We start from the raw sequence: 22,284 nt of genomic DNA on the forward strand, positions 1-22,284 counted from the left end.
TCCTTGTTTCCATTCTGTTTTTTACTATTTTGATGTGTCTGTAGTCATCTTTAGAAGGTGGCATGAAATACACAGAATAGCTCTAAGAGATTACAGCCAGGAACCCAATAGCAGTGTTGACTCTAGGCAGAGAGCTTTGCGGGCTGTAGACACCACAGTAGTGTATCATCTCAGTTTTCAGCCATATGCTTTTTAAACATTGCTTTTAAATATGTGGGTAAGCCACATGACTCAGCATTTACTAGCTTAAGTGAGATAAATTTATATTGAGAATATTAGAAAGTATGATTAATAGAGAAAAATAGCCTTCAGTTTTCCCAGGTCTTCTGTGTTTGAGGTATCGGGTTGGATAATTCACCAGAATCCTCTTTAAGTTTCTCAGGAACCACTGTAGACTTTTTCAGAAGAGATTCCTTTTCGTCTTTCTTGCCAGAAATTCATGCAGGAGCTTTAGTGTTGGACCAGAATCAAAGCCAAACTCTGTTCCTTAAACGTCTTCCCTGGGTCTGTAAGTCTCACAGTATAGATAAGACTAGGCACAGACAGAAACGTTGTTAGTTGGGAAGTGCTGCTGTGAATATTGCTTCCTGCCTTGAACTCACAACTTTTTCCCAGTCTAGTAGGAATTGATGGTTGGGATGTGGGGAATGTGTTTGAGTCAAATCAAAGACCTGACCCTCAAACTCGAGGGAACCAAGAGAGTCTAAGGGTGTGTTTTAAGATGAGAAAAGCCTATGGTGCTTTAGTAACTGGCAGCATTCATTTCTGTGATTTTTGTGACACCTTTGCCACGGTAGTTTATGGAGTGCCAGCAGATGTCTCACAAAGGTAGCTGTCTGTAGAGTGAAGGGACGCCAAGTCTGAGGGGAGCACAGTGACTAGTCTCTTCCCCTGTGTCCTCTCCTCTTATGGGAAGGCAATGCAGCCAAAGCCTTTAGACAAGGAACAGCAAACTCATTACTCCATGGCTTCTGCATCGAATGTGTTTGTCTATGTCTGTGGCTGTTCATACACTGTGCTTTGTGCCTGCTGCTGACTTCAAGTCATAACTTTACATTTATTAACTCCATGACCTGTCAGATGATTTCACCTCTCCGGGAGTTAATTTCCTTATCTTTATTGTATGCTTAATAGTGCCCAAATTCTGTTGGAGCAGAGGTAGTGTGTCCACAGGTCCTCATACATAGTACCCATTCAAGGTTGTTCATTTTTTCCATCCATGGCTTTCTTTGTTCACCATCAGGGTTTCCTTTGACTAGGACAACCCTGAATCAGTCAGTTTCAGGGGAGCCCTGAGACCATTTGTTTAGCCTCCACCCCAGTGTGGTGAACAGCCATGGCCTTCTGCTAAGGCTCTTTGCCTTGTGTGGTAGTTCTGTTCTTGCATTAAGGCATTTCCCCGGCCTGATGGGTAGTAAGTGCTCAGTAACCATTGGCAGGTGAAGGAGTTTCTGAACTTGGGAAGGAGTGTCTGCAGGCCTTCTCATTGAGGTCTGCAGTCTGTGGGTTCAGCTTGCTGCTTTGTAAGTTAATATATACTTGAAACTTTTTAGTTCGGAGGGCAAAATGGTTCTAGGATTTGGACTAATTATATTTGCAGATGAGCTATCTACTCTGTAATGGATTTAGTTACAAATATAGCTGGTTAGTGCTCATGCCAAGCCAGGCTCTTCTTTGAGCACTGTACCTACATGATAACAACTTTATGAATTTGGTACTATTCTTTATCATTTTCTTGTTTTAAGAGGTTTGCATTTTATTTTTATGGGTATGAGTATTTGCCTGCATGAATGAGTGTATACTACACGCATTCCTGGTGCTGATGGAGGCCAACGAGGGCATCAGATCTCCTTGATCAGGCGTTATAGGCTCTTCTGAGTTGTCATATGGGTGGTAGGAATCGAACCCTGGTCCCCTGCAAGAATCACAAGTGTTCTTAACCGCTCAGCAATCTCTCCAGCCTTCAGTACTATTCTGATACCCATTATAGAGGTGTGGAAACAGTCTTTCCAAAGACTGCACAGAAGATCCCACAAGAAAGTAATGAAGCAGACTGCCCCTTCAGTTATGTGGTGTGCAGTTCCCACGGCTGGGTTATTATGTGTTTGTGGGGAGGCAGATGGCAGGAAGGTGGAAAGTCCTCCAAGATTTCTCCTGGACTTTGGGAAGAAACCAGCTGCTGACTGGTTATATCATACACCTGATACTGCACACTTACTTCTAGTGGGAGGCTATAACATGGGGATTCAGTTTTAATTTTACCACACTAATATCTGTGTGGAGGAATAATTACAACTTTGAAGTTCGGTGTAGTGAGAAGTAACCAAGTTTCTATTAAAGATTGCTCAAGCACTGAGTAAGTCATTAAATTCAACTCCTGATGAGTGTAGATTGCTTAATATCTGTCTGTCAGGAGACACACAGATAGATGTCACTAGATGTAGGTAATTGGATCTGAGTTTACAGAGAATTCAGGTTTTGGTTTGATTTTGACACAGAGAAGTTGAGAATATTGTTTATACTGTCATCTGTTTGTATTTCTCCAAAAAAAAAAAAAACAAAGTAAAGTCTTTTACAGAAAATATGGATGAATCAAGTTCTCATATAAAGAGATCTGGAAATACTTATTCCCAGTCTTTAGAAAATAAAATTTTCTGGCTGTGTGTGCCATTTAGTTTTAAGAAATTTAAACTAAAGTCAGGCAACCCTTGCCACCCTCCTTCTTGCCAAAATGGTCTGTGTATTTAATGACATTTAGTGTTTATCAGATTCTTCTAAGTGTGTGAGTCATGTTGACTCACAGTCAGCAATCCTTAGCAACACTAAATGTCTGCTTTGTCTTAGCTTGGTAAGTCACTAATAAAATACATGCTGCTGAATTTAATCAACTCCATGTAATTGGTTGTTTCTGTTCAGACATGCTTGTGTGTGGCTTTGTAGAATAGAAAAATTAACCTGATCCCACAGTTTTCTTGTTGTTTGTTTAGAACAAAACTTTAGAAAGCAGCTTGACCCTGGACAAAGCCGTGCAGCTGATTAGATATGCAGGTGGGAAGAATAAGTAGGTGACATTTGTCTTGAGGGTGTGTCTCACTAGTGTGTGTGTGCACACATGTCCTGCTTGTAAAAGTAAAGAGATTTTATGGGTTGATAAGGGCTGGAATACTAGGTCCTCTTCTGGACAGTAGAGAGATGTTAGAGAGGGGACCTTATATCTGAGATCATAGGGAGCTTTCAACAAGGGCACCTCAGAAACGCATGTGAGGTGTAGTGAAGTTCAAGGTCTTTGTATGTGCTTTGCTTGGAGAGACAAGGAGAGTGCAAGCCTACATTTTGATGTTTTAGTGAAGGCTGGGCTAGTAAAGGCCTAGAGACTGTGAGTGACTTTCAGCTCTATTTCCCAAACCCCAGAGCTGGACCTCAGGGAAGTTTATTCCATGGGCTGCAGGCACAGCACCCCTGTGGTTAGGGAAGACCCTGTTTAGAATAAGTAGGTCCAGAAGTGTACCTCCCTCACTGACCTTGTTGCCCGTCTGGAATGGCAGTTGGGTTGCTCTGTTGATCATGACCAGGTGGACAAGGCTATGCCATGATAAGAACTGCTTCCCCTACCTGCTTCTGCTTTTCAACCAGTGGCTTAGAAAATACTGAACAAACAGGCATGAATCAACCCTGGACAGTACTGCATCTGAGTGGGGAAAAAAATCTCATGCTCCCATACTGTGCTACATAAACACAGAATATTGCCATGCTTGTCACCTACAGTTCTTAGCCACAAGTTGGAAGTTATTCCTCCTTGAGAGTCCATGTCCATAAAAGCAGCTTACTTGCCTCCTGCCCTCCTTTCTCAAACCGGTCTCTACTTTTGCCATGCTCTTCTATACCGGGACAACTGGCATCAGTGGCTACGGTTTCGCCTTAAAACATTCATATTTGTTCCTGCCTCAGCCCATTATCTTCCTCTCATTAAAGCCTATAAATTTTGTTTGAAGTTGGGTTTGATTCTAGCACTAAGTCACCCATTTCTGCTTAATCTACCTTCAATGCTTTTTCAGTGCTTCAAAGCAGAGAATAGTAAGAGTTAGTGCTGTTGGTGCATTTTAGCATTGAGTAACAGATGACGTGTCTAATGAATAGCGTGGCTGCTGAGATTGCATAATTATAGGTTTGTCTGCCTTTAGGAAAACCATAAGCAGGCCAGCTTCATCCAGTTAGAGACTTCTGCAATTATGTAAGCATGAGAGTATTTCAATCTAAAATGAAGCCTTCTTCCAGTGATTCTGTTATTCTTTGTCTTGGGGGGGGGTTGTTTTGTTTTATTTTGTTTTTTGGGAGTTTGCCCCTGAGTAAGAAAAACAAAAACAAACAAAAACTGTCCTCAAGGGATGAGTTGTTCTGTGGCTCTTTCTGGACTAAGCCACACTTAATAATGTACATGAGGTCGTGCAGGCTACAGTGGTTCTGCATAGTGTTAGAAGTAGGTCTGATTGGCATTGTTGGGTAGGTTTGTAGAACAGCCTAATGCTGGCATGCTTACAGACAGCTAGAATTTTACAGTGCAAAGCAGGGAGTATCTGTGCCCTCTGGACTTGGTTTGCTGGGGTGGAGGTAGGGGGACATATTTCAGCTAGTTGTTGTACTAACTTTAACTTCTTGGAACAATTTCTTAATTAATGTGCCAGGTGACAGGTTTCCCAGGGGCCTTGAGATGTTCCCGTGGGTCTTCTCCATGTGTGCATTGGCTTGGAAATCAATATTCATTAAGTTCATGTAGATTCATTCAATTACTGAGAGAAAGGGTTGGATCTAATACATTTGTAGATGACATATTGAAGGAATTTCAATATTCCCACTCCTCTCAGACCTTGTTTACCTGGGGGAGAGCAATTAGATATGTGTAATAAAAGTTATTTCTGATCATGAGTGCTGCTTAGGAGGCTTTTCTGTAGGACTCTTGTTCCCGACCATTTCTCTACAGCTCTCTTTGTGACCCGACAGGAAGTCTGTAGTAGTTCCTGTCTGTGTGCTTGGTTGCTGGTGTTTAGACTCATGTACCCTTGACTTTCCGCATCTGGACCTGGCTGATGTTCTCCTAGCATTCAGTCGGTGACGTGACTGTTGTCATAGCACGTTAAACTACATGTGAGGATGGGAAAAGATGCTTTCTCTGTGTTAAAGCTTAGTGTATGTCTAACCTGGGGGAAGAAGCATTTATTCCCTATCTTTCCATTTCTTCTATTTCAGGAATTTAGACAGAGCCTGTCAGAGCAGGTCCCTTAAGCCTCCAAGTCAAATTCCCAGTAGCCTACTTAGAAGTATAGTTCTAAGGGTCTAAACTGGAAGCTCAGCTGGCGCTCACAGATTGCCTTGAATCCTTGTGAAGGAGTTGGAGTCTTGATCATTTTCCGTGTTGTCCAACAGAGTAGCATCTTTGTTTTGCCATTAGAAAGTCAGAGTTTGGAAGTTTCATTCTTCTGCTTGGTACCACTGTTGCTTAGAACACGGTAGTTGAGCTTTCTTCTGTATATAAAGCAGTAAAAACTTCCCATGTCTGGTTGGTCTGTGGTATGAGCCTGTAATACCAGCTATGTTGGAAGCCAAGGCAAGAAGAGCCCTAGTTCAAGACCCATTTGAACTACATAGTGAATTCAAGACCAGTCAGGGAAATTTAAGGGGGCTGGGGATGTAGCTCAGTGATAAAATTCTTGCCTAGTATGTGTAAGGCCCTGGATTTAATCCCTAGTATTGAAAAAACAAAGTAACCAACCACCGGTCTCACTCAGCCAGATATGGTACTGTAAGCTGTACCATAAATACAATATGCTGTGCATGGTGCTGGTGCCTAATGAAGCATGCACTACCGTTGCTGCTGTTGGTATCACTGTGCGTGTATTTCTGTTTCCTCATGGCCATTACTTCCCGTTCTTTGTCAACTACACCAGCCTCTCTAATGCTGGTCCTGCACAGAAGGGTTTTAGCATCTTTATGTGACTCTGCCTCCTACCCTACCTAGTATTGGTAGTTCTTCTTTTTTTTTTTCTGATGAAAAAAAAAATCACAGTGAAAATAGAGTAGACAAATGAGTATATACCATATGTTTTCTTTATTTTAATTCACCAGAATATCATGTAGGACACTCCCAGATTTAGAAAATAATGATCCTAGGAAAATATTAATTCTGCAACTCGTTGTTGGCTCTCAGAACACTAATACACCATTCTTGTCCATGAAGAAGTGAGAAAGATGGGGATAAGAAAGGCATGATTATTTATGGTGCCAAAATAGGAAATGTAGGTGCTAAGATAAATTAAGCAAATCGTTACTTCTAGGTTGGTATACTTGCCGAACAGATGGGATTTGAGCTCAGTTCTTGAATGATGTTCAGATTTAGTCTGGTAAATCGTAGAGAGGGTTTTGTGAAACTGTGTGTGTGTGTGTGTGTGTGTGTGTGTGTGTATGTGTGTGTGTGTGTGTTGGGTGAGGGTATTGAGATGAGGTAAAGTACACCATGCTGACCTTAAATTTCTACCTCTTTCCTTAACCTGAGTGTTGGGGTTATCTACCTCTGCCACCAGATCTGGCTAAATGGGGCAGTTTTGTTTTAAAAGATTTATTTATTTATTTATTTATTTATTTATTTATTTATTATATGTAAGTACACTGTAGCTGTCTTCAGACACTCCAGAAGAGGGCATCAGATTTCATTATGGATGGTTGTGAGCCACCATGTAGTTGCTGGGATTTGAACTCGGGACCTTTGGAAGAGCAGTCGGCGCTCTTAACCGCTGAGCCATCTCTCCAGCCCCCGGCAGTTTTTTAAAGATGTATTTTATCTTTAATTGGATGTATGTGGAGTTTGGTGTGTGGTGGGAGGGAGAGTTTGCATGCACGTGAGTGCAGATGCCCAAGGAAGCCAGGAGAGGGTCTTCCAGTCCCCGGAGTTTCCAGCAGTTATGAGCTGAGCTCAGATCTACAACAAGAGCTGAAGTTACTCTGATTGTCTGAATCATCTATCTCTCCAGCCCGAGGTCGGGGACTTTTGGTGGTGGAAATACATGCTGTGGAATCCAGTGACTAAGTGCTTCTGGTGGATCTCTTTTTTCTTCTCTAGTCTGTCCTGGCCACTTTTTATTAATAAAGTTTAAAATCTCTGCTGGCCATTTGTGACTCATGGGCAGCCTCAGTTAAGGCTCCAGAGCTCAGAGAATGTCTGGAGGAGCTGAGAAACACAGTGAAGACCAGCATAGCCTGAGCAGGAGGAAACAGTAGAAGGAAGAATCATGGAGCACGCAGTAAGATTGCTGCCTGTCTCTTGATGTGCTGCAGAAGGGGCCAGAGACCAGAACTTCATAGTTTTGCAGCTCATTTTTGTTTTTTGTTTGTTTTTTAATCATTCATTCTCTTGTAATAACAATGCAATGGATTTGTGTGTGTGTCAGATGCCACAGCCTAGGAAAGCCATAGGAATTTGTCTCATTCTCTGAAGAACAGAGGTGAGGAAAGAAGAGCAGGATGTCACATGAAAGAGGCAAATACCTGGAAATTGCTCTCAGACACCTGGAAAGCTCTGGGAAGGGAGGGACAGACAAATAGACAAAGTTGATTGTTGAAGGGCTTTTGAAGAAAAGTGCAGTACTTTACAAGTTAGCCTTTGGATGATTATGTTCGAACTTTTTCCAGATGTGGTGCCTGAAGCAGAAGACAATAATGGTGGCTTCTTTTTCTCTTTCAGCTGAAGTGAGTAGTGAGCACAGTATGGACAAGGCCATGGTTGAGTTTGCTAAAATGGATCGAGAACTAAGCCATTATGTTAAGGCTGTCCAGTCTACAATCAATCATGTAAGTTTACCCCACTTCCCTTACAGTGCGCTCACAGCTCAGTCATCTAGGAATGGAAGCACAGTCTAAATTCTTTTCTACCCTTAATCTCTCCTTGTCCTTACTGAAGCAGATGTTGATCAGCACTCTCATGGAGCAAAGAATCAGAGATATTTTCCCAGCTAGGCACCGAGGCTAATTAGCATATGAAAAGACTTTTAGATTGGCTTGCATTTTTGTGTGAAGAGTTTTAGTGTAAGCTCCCTCAAATGAGGAGATTTTCATTAAACTGTTAAGAGTGTGTACAGCTTGTTTCTGTTGTCATATTTGATTAAGCTATAACTCAGGCCAGGGTTAGTTACTCATTCTCTAGCTTTAACTAATATGCATCTCTTGCAAAATTTTTAGAATCAGATAATGTGGAAGCATTTATAGTAACTTTAAAAATAAAGTTGGCATTTCAGTTGTTTCAGAAGCCAAACTTACCTCTGTTGACTCCAGCTGTCACAGGAACAACACATAAGGCAGTTAAGGTGGGAAGGTAGCAACATCCTCTTTAGTAGTGCCATGTTGAGTAAGAAGTGAGCAATAAGATTGCAGTAATGGTTCTGAGAAACCCTTTGTCTCTGAGCCATGGAAACTCCCTGCCGAAGTGACTTTGGATACCTGTGTAACAGGGTGCCTTGCACTTCTGGTTTCTTTATTTGTTTTTTATTCTTATGGCTGTGGGAAAATTCCAAAAGGCCACTATTCAGATGAAGATAAAATTTTATGTTGTCTAATACTTAAGCCACGACTATGAGCATTAAATATAGATATTTTTCCTGCTTTTCAATGGCTAGTCTTTTGTATAACTGTGATTAAGACTAGTTGTTTATAGCTAAATAATAAACTCACTCAAATTATAAAATTCCAGTGGTTTTTGGCTATTGTGACTTATAGTTCTAGTTTTCTGAATAATTTTTGATATGAAAATACATTTTGGCCAGGAGTGGTGGTACACACCTTTATTCTCAGCACTTGGGAGGCAGAAGCAGGCTGATTTCTGAGTTTGAGGCCAGCCTGGTCTACAGAGTGAGTTCCAGAAACAGCCATGGCTACACAGAGAAACCTGTCTCAAAAACAAAACAAAACAAAACAACAACAACAAAAAAGGAAAATACATTTTGGTGGCATCAAATTTGAAAGTGGGTAATGAAGTAGTAAGCCCCCAGTTACCCTCACCCTTTACTGCATGCAGAGTGGGTGGACTTAGAGATGCTGATGCTTCTTACAGTGCTCCTGGGCTTTCACGAAAGAGAAGACTGCTTTCCCTTTGGAGGTACCAAATCACATTGTGATTGCAAGTGTCACGCAAGGCCAAAGTAGTCACAATCCGTAAAGGCTTTTGAGACATGCAGTCAGGGACTCAGAGGGCAGGACTGAAATTTGAGGGAAAAGTTTTGACATGACTTTCTGGACTTGAAGATATGGCATTATTGCATTGTTGCTTGTGCTGAGGTATAAAGAATGAGTAGCAGTTGGGGAGGGACCGAGGCAGCCAGCGCTGTAGGAATTGCAGCAGTCTGGGGTTGGAAATGGCATAGTTCTCCCACTTCTTCAGGTACCATCCTTGGTCACAAACAGTTACTCTTGGAACCTTATGTTCTTGGTTTCATCATAAAGGCATTGATCTGCCAGTTTCACCACTGTTAAGTGAACCAGATTAGCTAATCTGTATCAAAACAGTTGGGCATCCATAGCTCTTGATGGAGCTGTCAGATACTGTGTTGTTGCAAACCCAGATTCCTAAATAGAACTTGGAAAGATGGGACACACACTTTCTAAAACACCAGTACGTTGTTCTGTTTACTGCAGTTTGGGATACTTTCCATGACCTTGACTTACTCTAAAATTTATGTCATACAGGATTAGCTTTAAGCTCATTAAGGTAATATGTAAAGTGTTCATGATCTAAAATGGAGTTGTAAGTCAGGTTGGATGATGGGAAACTCTAGGCTCTGTCATAGACTTCTGAAGACATAGTACTCTCACTTAGGAGCTTGTGCCAAATGCTACCATGGCCTTTCTGATTATGAACTTTTATATAATAAGCCACAGAGAGGTTGTTTTTAAAATATGTTACTTCAGTCATTGAAGTACTTATCATTCGAACAGACAGCTCTCTTTTCTGCTCCCCCCTTTGAATTTGAAGTTCATGTTTGGAAAGTTTACTCTGCATTTAGATACCTGGATTAATTTACCAGTAATTCCTTGGGAAGTCCCTTTAACAGTTCACAGAAGCTCTTAGATTGCCACCCTTTGTCTTGTGAGAAATTGGTACTACTGTCTCCCATAGGTCTGAAAGTTTAATTAGGAGTCAGTATTCATTACCTAACGGGAAAAAGGATCCTGGTTTTAGCAAGTTTGCTTGTAGACGGAATATTAATATAGTGTGTACTACAAAATGACCAATTCCCAAAACATTTCTGAAGACTTTCAGAATGAGTGAGTTCAATGCCTGTGAGCTATTTGGATGGAGACTTTTCAGTCATGAGAGCACACGTGTTATAAAAGTGTTGTGGAAAGAATGAGGGTACACTGATAATGATACCTATCATCATCACCGTTTACTGCCTTTGAAAAACCTGTTTCCATCTTCAGTGGAGAGATTTAAATGGCTCTGCCTGCTGTACCTTCCCTTGCTTTCTGAGAACTCCATTAGATTGCTTTCCCTCCACATGTCTGTTGATTTTTTTTTTTTTAATGTATAACATACCTCTGTGCCAGGCCTTTGTCTTTCTATGACATAGAAAGTCAGTGAGCAAGACCTACATGACTTTACCTCTGATTTCTGAAGTCTAGAACAGAGCACAGACATTTAGTGAGCAGTAGTTGTTGTTTTATTACTGTCACTGTGGGCCATTTAATCACTCTGAGCATAGTTTTGGTGGCTGGTTAGAAGACTCCTTCCTGAGGAGATGTTTCTGATAAGAGTAAAATGAGTCTTAATATGGAGAATGCAAGGTAGTTTATTTATTTTGTTTGTTTGTTTTTGTTTTGTTTTGTTTTGTTTCTTTTTGAGACAGGGTTTCTCTCTGTAGCTCTGGCTGTCCTGGAACTTTGTAGACCAGTCTGGCCTCGAACTCAGAAATCCACCTGCCTCTGCCTCCCAAGTGCAGGGATTAAAGGCGTGCGCCACCACTGCCTGGCGGTAGTTTATTTTGTAATGTGACTTTTGTCAGAAATGAAGGTACCTTATTTATGATGGTCTTTAATTTTCTTTTTAATTTAATTGAGACAGTCTAATGTAGCCCAGGACATTTGAACTTGCAGTGTGTGAGATGACAAATGTGTACTACTGTGCCCAGTTTTGTGAGATGGTGGGGTTTGAACCCAGGACTTTTTCATGCATGCTAGTCAAGCACTCTAGTAATTGAGCTACATTCCCAGCCCATTTCTGATGGTCTGTATTTATTTATTTAACCTATCATTATTTGTTTTTTTTTTCTCCATGTTTTTTATTCAATTTACATCATGATCACTGCCCCCTCTCTTTGGTTTCCCCCTCATACAGTCCCTGTCCCTCCCCGTGCCCCTATCCTCTTCTATGAGAGGGTGAAGGCCCCTCTGGGCCGCACCCTGGCATATCAAGTCTCTGCAGGGTTAGGTATATCTTCTCACACTGAGGCCAGACAAGGCAGTGAGTTAAGGGAACTTATTCCACAGACAGGCAATAGCTTTAGGGATAGCTCCCTCTCCAGTTGTTGGGGGATACACATGAAAACTGAACTGCACATCTGCTACATATTTGTGGAGGGCCAGCCCATGTATGCTGTTTGGTTGGTGGTTCAGTCTTTGAGAGCCCACAAAGGTCCAGGTTTGTTGACTCTCTGAGTCTTCCTGTGGAATCCCTATCCCCTTTGGGACCCCCAATCCTTCCCTCAACTCTTCTGTAAGAGTCCCTAAGCTCTGTTCAGTGTTTTACTGTGGGTCTCTGCATCTGTTTCAGCCAGTTGCTTAGTGGAGCCTCTCAGGACAGTTATGCTAGGCTTCTGTCTGCAAGCATAATAGGGTCAGGGATTGGTGGTTGCCCAGGGGATGGGTCTCAAGTTAGGCTGGTTATTGGTTGGTCATTCCCTCAGTCTCTGTTCTATCACTGTCCCTGCATTTCTTATAGACAGGCAAAATCTTGATCAAAAGTTTGTGGGTAGGTTGGTGTCCCTATCACTCCACTGGGGTTCATTCCTGGCTGCAGGAGGTAACCCCTTCAGGTTCCGTATCACCACTGCTGTGAGTCTAAGCTAAAGTCAACCCCATTGATTCCTAGGAGCCTCCTTCATCCTAGGTCTCTGGCATGTTCTCAAGATGCCATCCACTCCCCTACCCCTGCCAGCTGCAAATTTCCATTCATTCTCCTGACCCTCTCTCCTTTCTCTCCCGTCTCTCCCCACACTTGATCCTGACACACCCCAACTCTCTTCCTCATGTTTTTTTTTTTTTTTTAAGATGTATGTTTTTGTTTTGTTTTACAAGACAGGGTTTTTCTTTGTAGTTCTGGCTGTCTTGGAACTCAACTTTGTAGACTAGGCTGGCCTCCAACTCGCAGAGAGCCACCTGTTTCTTCCTCTAGCTCTTGAATGCTGGGATTAAAAGTTTATGCTACCACCTCCTGGCTGTTGGGTTTTTAAATTTGTGTGTGTGTGTGTGTGTGTGTCTGTGTGTCTTTGAGTTTCTGTGTACCACATGCATGCCGGTGCCCATGGAAGCGTAAAGAGGGCATCCGATCCCCTGGGAGCAGCATTTGGGAGCTGTTCTCTGCAAGAGCATTAAGTACTCTTAACCTTCACCAGGCCTTCTCATCCTTCCCTTTTGATGGTCATTATGTCATAGTTTAGAGTCCCTCAATTATTCCAAATTCTAATATCAGAAAAGCAGAGGAAAGATGCCTACCCTCATAGGTAAGAACCTGAAGTACAGTGGTGGCATAACCCTCAGAGGTTGGTCAGTGATGGGTTACGCCAGCCATGCCCACTACTGTGCCTGGTGATGTACATCACGGCAATAGCAAATTTAAGGATGGTTTCACTACTCATCATCCTATTTTCCAAGTAGATGCTACTCCTGGAGTTAGACTGATAAAATCAATCCAGTGTTCGTCTTCTGTGCTTCTCATTGTGTTTATTAGTGTTTGCGCCTACACCTATAATTTGGCCTGTGGCCTTTAGATTAGTGAGAGTGACCAGTTCAAAGGATCCCCCAGTCTGTCCTCAAGTATGTGTTCTTTCAAAGACACAGCAAAGATGTCTTGGGCTGCTATGCCTGGGTGAGGTCAAAGGGCAGTTTGAGGTTAGTTCTCTCCTTCTACTATGTGGGTCCCAGGGATTAAGTTCAGGTTATGAGTTGGGCTTGGCAGTTAGTTAACCTTTACCCGCACTATCTTGATAGCCCTTACAAACTTCTGAATGATCTCAGTTCTAATGTTCAAAATGAATCGGAACCTTAAAGCTAAATGACAGATGATAACTGGTTTGTATTTGTCCCTTAGATTATCAGTCATCAGCGATAAAATATATTACTTCATATAGTCATAGAGCTTTTGAAAGGGAAAGTTTTTGAAAAGGAGCTTAAGATTCACTTGGACCTACCCTTTCAGAGCAAGCTCCAGCCCTTAGGAGAGGCATCCAGCTTCACTTGTGTTGTTTGCTTCACTGTGAAGTACTTGGGAAATCCAGAGCCTGAGTATTCTCTTCACTTTACACAAAACTCTGTTTTGTCCTACTTATACCTTGCAGATTATGTAAGGCTTTAAGCATGTAAGTCGGATTGCACTCACATAGCTGGTTTTGTTTTCAGGCAGTGTTTAAAGCATTTTTACTGCAAGCCTCAGGGGCTTTTTGGCTCCTTTTGTCTTTCTCGAAGATCAAGTCTCCTTACCCTATTATGCTTACTGTGTTTTTATTTGATATGCTAACCTGAAATGTTATCTCTCATATATAGTCAATATGTTGAGAGTTAGATGAGTAGAATTGGACTTCATATGTAGTGTTGAAAAACAGGCATGATAAAATTACAAGCTGGGTCAAAGTATACTTTACTTCAGTCTTGTCATTATGCAATGAATTGGCCACTTCTGATGTGTCACTTCCCTGTGCCCTCACCCTTCACCCTTCATCAACTGGTAAGCCCAGGGCATTTATTTGCTTGTTTTTAAGATAACTTATCTACTATTTTAACGTGTGGCGCTATAGGTAATCCCCCACCTCTATAGCTCCCCACCACCCACCCCAGGGACTCACAATGTAGACTTGCTGTCCTGGCCTGGAACTCACAGAGATCCACCTGATTCTGTCTCCCAAGTGCTAGAATTAAAGGCATCTATCACCATGCTCAGCCCCTGTGGGTAATCTTACCACTTTAATGAAACCAAATTGGAACAGAGTTGTTTACTTAGAAAGCTAATACCTTATTTCCCAGCATCTAAAGGAAGTTCTAGGCCAGAGGATGCTGGCTGTGATTTTCTGCTGAGGGGATGTACAAATGTACCTCGCTCCTCTAGACATTACGAGCCCCTCACTAAAGGAAGGGGAAGTATCTTGGGGTTATAAGCCTGAAGCTAAAAATTCCTAAGCCTAGAAGAAACTAGACTGTGGACTAGCAAGGTAAGATGACAGAAGAGAGAAGCAGATAAGAAGCTATTGGAGCCAAATGGCCAAGTCCTGGGATCCCACCCTTTCTTCTACTTCCTGTGTCCCACATTGAGCTCCCCCTAACAGTTCAGTTCAGAAGCTTTGCATGAATCATAGCGTATGTGATTTGTTTCTTCTGTAGGAACATTGCCCTGAAGTAGCAGTTTCAAGGGGAATAAAAAGCACCAACTTGAGAATTTACTCATCAGCTGCTCGGCCTTGGGATATATGTATTTCTGTGCTTGCTGGTTCCTATGTTGGTCCTTTAGAACTTACTCTGTTCAAGTTGCATTTGTGTTTGGGACTTTTTGTCTTATACATGGAATTAGGCCTGTACATACAGGTCACGAATAAGATGCTCTGTAGCAAAGACTTTAGATAAATCTTTAGTTATCAAGGGAATATGGCTGCTAGAGGTGAACATTCTTACACTGAGATTCATTTCATAGTTTACAGAAACTTGTCTTAGTGTTTTGTTAGGTATTAAGTGTTGAATTTTAATCAGAATTATAAAATGCTTAATACTCTAGTAGGCCTTGTGCTCTATTGCGGTATTTTCAAAACTTGCTCTGTAATACGAATTAATTGGGATGTGGATAAATATAAAAGGAGAATAGGATTTTGTGGTTAAGTAAGCTTGGGGAATGCTTGATGAAAGAATTTCTTTAAATACTCCAAAGCCTTTAATGTGCTTTTATGCAATGTGATTCTCCAGAGGAAAAGGATATTTAGAAATATCCTAAACTGAGCTAACAAGAAAACAGTTTGGGGAGGGAGGGCTGACATGCCCAAGAATCCACTTTGTCAAGTGCTTCTGTAGTCACAGCCTCTTCATCTGTTTAAAATAAGGTTTACAATAGATGGAGGAGTGGTTTGCCTGATTTTACGTGTGTATATCACATGTGTGCAGTGCCCATGGAGGCCAGAAGAGGGCATTGGATCCTCGGAATGTGACGTCACAGGTAACACTACCAAGTGGGTACTGAGAGTTGTGCCCAGACTCTCTGTAGGAATGGGGATAGCATACAGGCAAGACATAGCTGCTAGAGTTTCCCGGTATCATGGTGGATCCATCAGGATTCGACACTGGAGGAATCAGATTTAATAGGGCTGACAAGATAAGGTTTTAGTTGTTGCACCCAGAGATTGGGTTACCATTGTTTCTGAGCTAAGTTTGTGTGGTGTTTTTCTTCTTGATGTGATTCCACTGGGTTCCAGAGAGAAAGGTAAGGCAGCAAAGAGTGGGTTCACCTGATGTGTACCACAAAGGCCTTGGGGGGTTTATGCATGGGGCTGACGTGGTAGCGACCCACCAGTGGGAACCTAGCAAGCTGGGTGGAGACACTGTGGAGTTCAGAGTCAGAGTCTCCACAAAATAAAAACAGGTTGGCCATTGCCCGCCAGTGCATGGCCGGCCAGGCTGCTGCGGCAGAGGCACAAAAGCAGGAACGTGCCTGTTCCTTTTTTAATATTTCCCTGCAACAGGTGGTAAGCCATCTTTTCACTCCTGGTAGTTCCCTGATTTTACAAAGGAAATTTGTATTGTCTAGGGAACTGGGAAGTAGGCAGAGCACACCAAATTCAGGGCAGGAGGCGACCCTTAGTGATTATTCTGTGAAGCGAAGGGAAAGGGCCAGGCTTTGGGGGAATGGTACATTATTCCACCAGGGAAGAAGGAGGAGTGAAGAAGCTTTTAAGAGCATTCAGACAGTGTGGCTGTCAGAGCCTGCTGGAAACAACCAAGACCCCTCAGTGATTTATGACGGGGAGTGAGGAAAGAAGGGGAAATGACAGTAGATAGGAAAGTGGGAGAGTTACAGATTAGGCCACAGGCGGCTTTCACTAAGAGTGAGAGGTAGACTATGGAAGGTAACCTCAAAGGCCCATGGGTTTGGATCCTTGAGCCTCCCTGGCAGTGCTCTTTGGGGAGATTGTACAAATTAAGAGGTGAGGCCTGCCTGTTGAGGGTAGATTGCCAGAAGAGGTCCAGATGTAACCAGCAGCCTCATGCTTCCTCTGCCATAGCGGGGGGTCACTCCCGCTTACCTGCCTCACCTTCCCTACCTTCATGGACTGTATCCCCTGAATTAAGGGCCAAAAGACAGCATTTCCCCTTCACTTCTTATCAAGAATTTGGTCATTGTAACAACAATGAGTCTAATATAGGGATTATCGGATTGGCAGGCAGGGCATGGGAAACAGACCTTTGAACAACCAGGGTTACCACACACTCCAGTTAAGCACTGGGGTACAGGTATGATGATTGAAAACCTTAGTCTTGGTAGCAATAGGTAACCTCACCTATAACAACATGAGCTACTTACATGGCAGAACTGCTCTTTAGTATAACAGTCTCTGTTGTCTTCACCTTGGATGTTGTCTGTCTGACATAGCTAACTTTGTAACATTGTGGCATGATTTTGTCATTTATAAAGTTCACATTTGAGACCTCTATGATCAAATTACAGAAAAAAATCCACATCTAAGAACATCTTGTTTTAAGTAAGTTAACAAATTTATTTTAGGTTAAATTCATAGCTATCATGGGGTGCATGCAGCTTTTGGACTACAGACAGGACACACCTGGACCTACATGTAGCATGGGTAACCACTTACTTCCAGAATCACCTTTTCTCTATAATTGACAAGAACTAAGGCTGAGGTTTGGGCTTTCTCTTACCATCTGGCAGTGGTGGTGAGTGGGTAAGAGAAAGGCAGGCAAGCCGATTGACCTGGGGAATGAGTCCCCAAGTGTTTAATTCACTGTAAGATAGACACAGACTGACTGACCTGCGGAGTTGAAAGCAGTTCTTTATTGACCTCATAATTCAGTTAACGATCATAATGTACTTCAACTAGTTCAGATACAAAATCCTATTGATTTGTCCCTAGGGCAGCTACAAAATAATTTTAACAGTGATATAGTTTTGATACAATCATATCTATGAAGTCTGGACAAAGGACAGACTTAGTAAATTCTGCGGGTATACATTTAGATCTTGAGCCTCAGTTTCTACTGGGTATGGGGATAGCAGTGCAGGTCATCTAGGAAGGATGAGAAGTCATCAGGTTGTACAGGAACTTCCTCAAAGAAGAGCCATCGTCTCCATTGGCCAGAGTCAGACAGCATTCTGAAGGGAATTTTAGCTCACAGGTAGAGACTGGAATGGGCAGTGGGAAACTGCTCCATCGCCTTTCTATGGAAGGGACGTCTCCAGAAATCTGAGTGGAGAGCTGGCTGGGGTAGAGCTCGGTGCTCTTGTCAGCATTGTGACTCGGAAGGATTGGGTAGGAACCAGGGCCTGGGCCTAGTGCACAGGCCAGGGAGCAGTATGGGATCTGGCCAGTTGAACTGAAGCTGCCTTATTTTTATCCATAGAAACCAGGGTAAACTAGTGTATGGTAATGGGGGTTGTCCTAAGATAAGCACCAGATAATTAGGTAAACATGATTTCTAGTCTAAGAATAATGTGTAGTATTTATATTTTATGTAAGTACCAGAAATGAAACCCTAAATGTGTTTCTCTGTGTATACAGAATTATTGAATCATTCTATATATTGAGCTATATGTTACATCTTTAAATCTTATTTTGTTCATAATACTCCTTTGAAAAACTGTATCAATAGCATTTTGGCAGTGGTATTGTATTAGCCAGAAAAATGTGTAGGATTTATGTACTTATTTATTATTTATATGAACACTTAGTTATGTATTATATGTCAATTGCATTTCAGTTAGAATCTCTGCAAGCTATTTACAAGCAAGAGAATAATAGGAAGAGTATGGGGTATTACATTCCCAGGCTCTGTGAGTTACCATGATACTGCAAAACTTACTTTGTGAAGTGGATCCAGTGCTCAGCAAACTCACTGCAAGTCCAGAGAGGGCATCTCTCTGTTTTGCCCTCAGAACATTGTGCTTCTGGCAAAGGTGGTACTTTTTTCTTTTGTTTCATGACCAGCCTGATAAATTAAGCACTAGATATTTTTGAATTTCATATCTTTGTGCCACTTATCAATGGCTTTAAAAATTATTTCTTTACTCCTTTGTTTTCATCTTAAAATAATCATTTAATTATATTTAACATGAAAATGCTCGTTAGGAAGGCCTGATCCTTGTTCTTGTCACTGGAAACAGTAACCAGAAGTAGTTGAATGTGGTTGCACACACAAATAATTCCCAGACATCTGGACATACTTGCTTTTTACCTTCCTCTCAGCTGGCACATGTACAATCTCACATGTTCTTGAGCCTGACATCAGTCAACTCAACCACTTGTGGTCCTTGGAATGCTGCTGACACTGAGAAGCAAGCCCTGCTCACCCAGTGGGCCACCCCTGGTTACCCTAAGGTTGAATGTAGTTAGCCCTCGACAGGAAACAGAAGCCTAAAATGTCCCATAAAATCATAAATGGGACTTCAGACTGGACTGAATCCTAGGTGTGCTCAAAGAATCCCCTCTTACAAAATCAGAAATGAATTTGACAAATAAGGCATAATTAAACCATGATTTTAAAAATACCAAAACCATCATCTGTTCATTTCTTTCTTGGCAGAAACTCTTGAGGTACTACTTGGAATACCTGTAGATAGTGTGGTGGCATATAAGATGGCATGATGAAGTCAGAACATGTTTATGTATTATATTGTGTTTTCTGTAACAGAAGTGAAATTACTCAGTGAGAACATGAGATTAAAGCGCTTTCCTGTCCTTTGTACCGAGTCACACACAGGGCTGTTATGGTAGTGTTAACAGATTTCCGTCCTAATGATCAGTGTAATGTGTGACCTTCAGCAAGTCTCTTAGGCTTTATGCTCATTTGCAAACTCAGCTTCGCAATAGCTGCCCTCACCTATCTGATAGTGGTATCTTGATTTTTAGAATGAGATAGCGTGTGAAAGTCCTTAGAGGTGAAGGTGTGTCCGACTGTTCTGGCCAGCCCACCTCCATTTTCCTTTACTTCTGTTTCTAAGCACAGAGCATCATACATGCTGGCTAGGCAAACTGTAGCTCCAGTCCTCAACTTTTATTTCTTCCTGAAAGAATAGCTACCATGTGCTTTAGTGAGTGTTGTCCTCTAAGCCACCTAAGCCGGAGTAAAGGGCAGCAGGTCACTTTCCTGTGTTTGTTTTCCTGCCGCACAGCTTAAGCTGAGAGGAAGGAATGTGTACGGACGACCCACATTTACTTTTTGCCTTCAGTGCTGCTGCCTTTTGGTAGAGGTTTATTTCTGTCCGCCGGCTACCATGAGAAGTTCTAGGAGAATCTCCTCTAACAGTTAAAAAGTGTCTACTGCAGATCAGCTTGCTCGGTTACTGGTTCTCAGGATTGTGAAACTTTTGAAGTGAACATTTCCGCGTGACAAGGAGAAACAGTTTATACTCTCTGATCAGATGGTTTTAGTGGCTAGCTCATTGTGCAACAATAAAGAATAGAGTTAGTGAAAATTCATAAAGCCATATATAATTAGTCTAAAAATAAATGGAATAAACCACAGTCAGTCACTGTTCTGCCCTTGCTTTTTTTGCTGACTAGTTGCTATCTGAGTGATAAGGGAGATTAGCCTGAGAAATAAAAGTCTGCCTTCCTACCCTAGCCCTGCCAGGCTATAACTTTGGGCCAGTCTCGTAACTTTTGCACTTTGGTCTCCTCATTTCTAACGTGGGACATTAGTAGTATTTGTCCTGTATAGCTCAGTGAGCCATTGTACATAAAGCAACAAGTATAGACAGAGATCTGCTTGACACAGTCCCAGCCCCAGCCCCATGAAGGGTGATTGTGTACCCGCTAGAGACTAATGGCCCACCCTAACTGTGTATGATGTAACTGTGTATGGAAATGGCCCAGAGCGGTCTGATTCCTCCCCAGAGGAGATAGAGGAAGTTTCTGCCTCTTGGCCCTGGGAAGAGAAAGCTATGTCCTACTGTTTGGGTTTTTAAATGGAAGCCTGAAGTACAATTTCTCACAGAAGTAAGTTCAATAGCAGAGTTTCCAGACCGGTCTCTTAAGGAACATTTAAGCATAAGTAGTTTATTTCGGTCTACTTTCTGTTAAGCATTGAAAAGACCCATTGGTTGTATAGGTATCGGTTTGTGTAGTGATTTGGAGGACTTAGGTGAGATCCAGGTGAGAGATACAGAAGTCATTTCTCTTCGGCTTTCCATGCTTGCTTACCATGTGCCCAAGGCTTGCTTAGGCCAGATTTGTAAATACCAGCTGAAGCTTTAGTCCTCTGCCCTATGAGTAAGAGTCTGAAACCAGATTTCTTTACCCCGAGTGAGACACTCTTTTGAGTCTCCAACCTTCTTATTAGTGAGCCTGGTAACCTTGTGCCATTAGACACAGTGAGCACTATTGACTCTGCACTATTGGACTTAACCAAGCCACCTTGCTGCTCTCAAGGGGTAGCACTAAAGCTGCACTTTTCTTTCTGCAGACCAGTCAAAGCTTTTTTATGATGTTTCTGTGTTCAAGAGAGATGTGGTTTGTTAAATTCATATAGGATGTAGCTATCAGCTAAAATAAAATATTTTATCTTAGTTATAAAGTATATTTACAATCTTGCCTAAAGCTCTTAAAAGTAAAGATTGAAGAAATTCAGTCTATACAAAAGTGGCCCTCCACACTGATTTGCCATCTGTACAAGAGGGATTGCAGCAGTGTTATCTGTTTGAGGAAAAAAATATTGTTATGTATGTGCAACCTTAAAATAAAACACTTATAATTAACTCTTTTAAAACCACTTATGTTCTATTTTGAAATAGCAGTCTTGTGAATATAAGGGAACTTTAGGGATTTAAAGTCAAGAAAAACTGAGGCCGACTTTCTCTACTCTGTGAGATGCTTTATGCTTGAGTTTACGGAAATATTCGGTCCTTTTCATACCAAGCAGAGCCTGGCTGACGGTCCTCCAGTGTGTGCCTCACAGTATCTGTCGGCTTTTGTTAATGGAGGCTGAGTTTGCTTTTCCCTTTGGTACTGGGGATTGAGCCAGGGCCTCGTGTGCATACTAAGCATGTCCTCTGTCATGGAGCTATCCCCCACTTCCTGAGAAATCACTTCCTCTTTGTTATGTCAGCCTGGAGCCTTGTCCCTGATTGCATAGAGGCAACAGGGACGGAGTCTATTCATGGAAGACAGTGGCAATGTTGTCTCTCTGTGAGGCTGTATGGAACGTGTGGAGAGTGGTTGACTGTGGGAAGTCTGGAGGACAAGCCTTACTGCTGCTTCTCCGCTACCTGATCCATGTGACATTCATTCAATTAGCAATCGACCCGTTCTCCCAAACAGTTTGCTTCTCTCTGTTTGTCAGGAGGATAATGGCACCTCATACGGTGGTTTCAAGAATTAAATGAGGGTCATGGGCTGTAGAGATAGACACTGGGAAGGTAGTCATTGTCTCTTTTAATTTCTGAACCTAAGGGTTTGTAAAGTGAAATTGAAAGAAAAACAAGGGCTGGTGAGATGGCTCAGAGGGTAAGAGCACTGAGTGCTCTTCTGAAGGTCCTGAGTTCAAATCCCAGCAACCACATGGTGACTCACAACCACCCATAATGAGATCTGACACCGTCTTCTGGTGTGCCTGAAGTCAGCTACAGTGTACTTATGTATAATAATAAATAAATCTTCAGACCGGAGCGAGCAGGAACTGAGTGAGTGGAGTTGACTGGAGCCAGTGGGGCTGACCAGAGCAAACAGAGGTCCTAAAAATTCAATTCCCAACAACCACATGAAGGCTCACAACAATCTATACAGTTATAGTGTACTCACATACATAAATAAAAAAAAAATAACT

At 42.1% G+C, this 22,284-nt stretch overlaps 1 protein-coding gene across 4 annotated transcripts in view; it reads left to right on the top strand.

Moving 5' to 3' along the window:
* Positions 1-22,284, top strand: part of Nsmce2 (NSE2 (MMS21) homolog, SMC5-SMC6 complex SUMO ligase) — a 223,870-nt gene that overhangs the window by 38,266 nt on the left and 163,320 nt on the right. For all 4 annotated transcript variants that reach the window (XM_021182762.1, XM_021182763.1, XM_029469824.1 and 1 more), the window contains exon 3: positions 7,733-7,839. In XM_021182762.1, the coding sequence (XP_021038421.1) occupies positions 7,733-7,839 (107 nt within the window). The remainder of the gene's footprint in view (positions 1-7,732; positions 7,840-22,284) is intronic.

The sequence above is a fragment of the Mus caroli genome, chromosome 15 (assembly GCF_900094665.2).
Source record: "Mus caroli chromosome 15, CAROLI_EIJ_v1.1, whole genome shotgun sequence".
Lineage (NCBI taxonomy): Eukaryota > Metazoa > Chordata > Mammalia > Rodentia > Muridae > Mus > Mus caroli.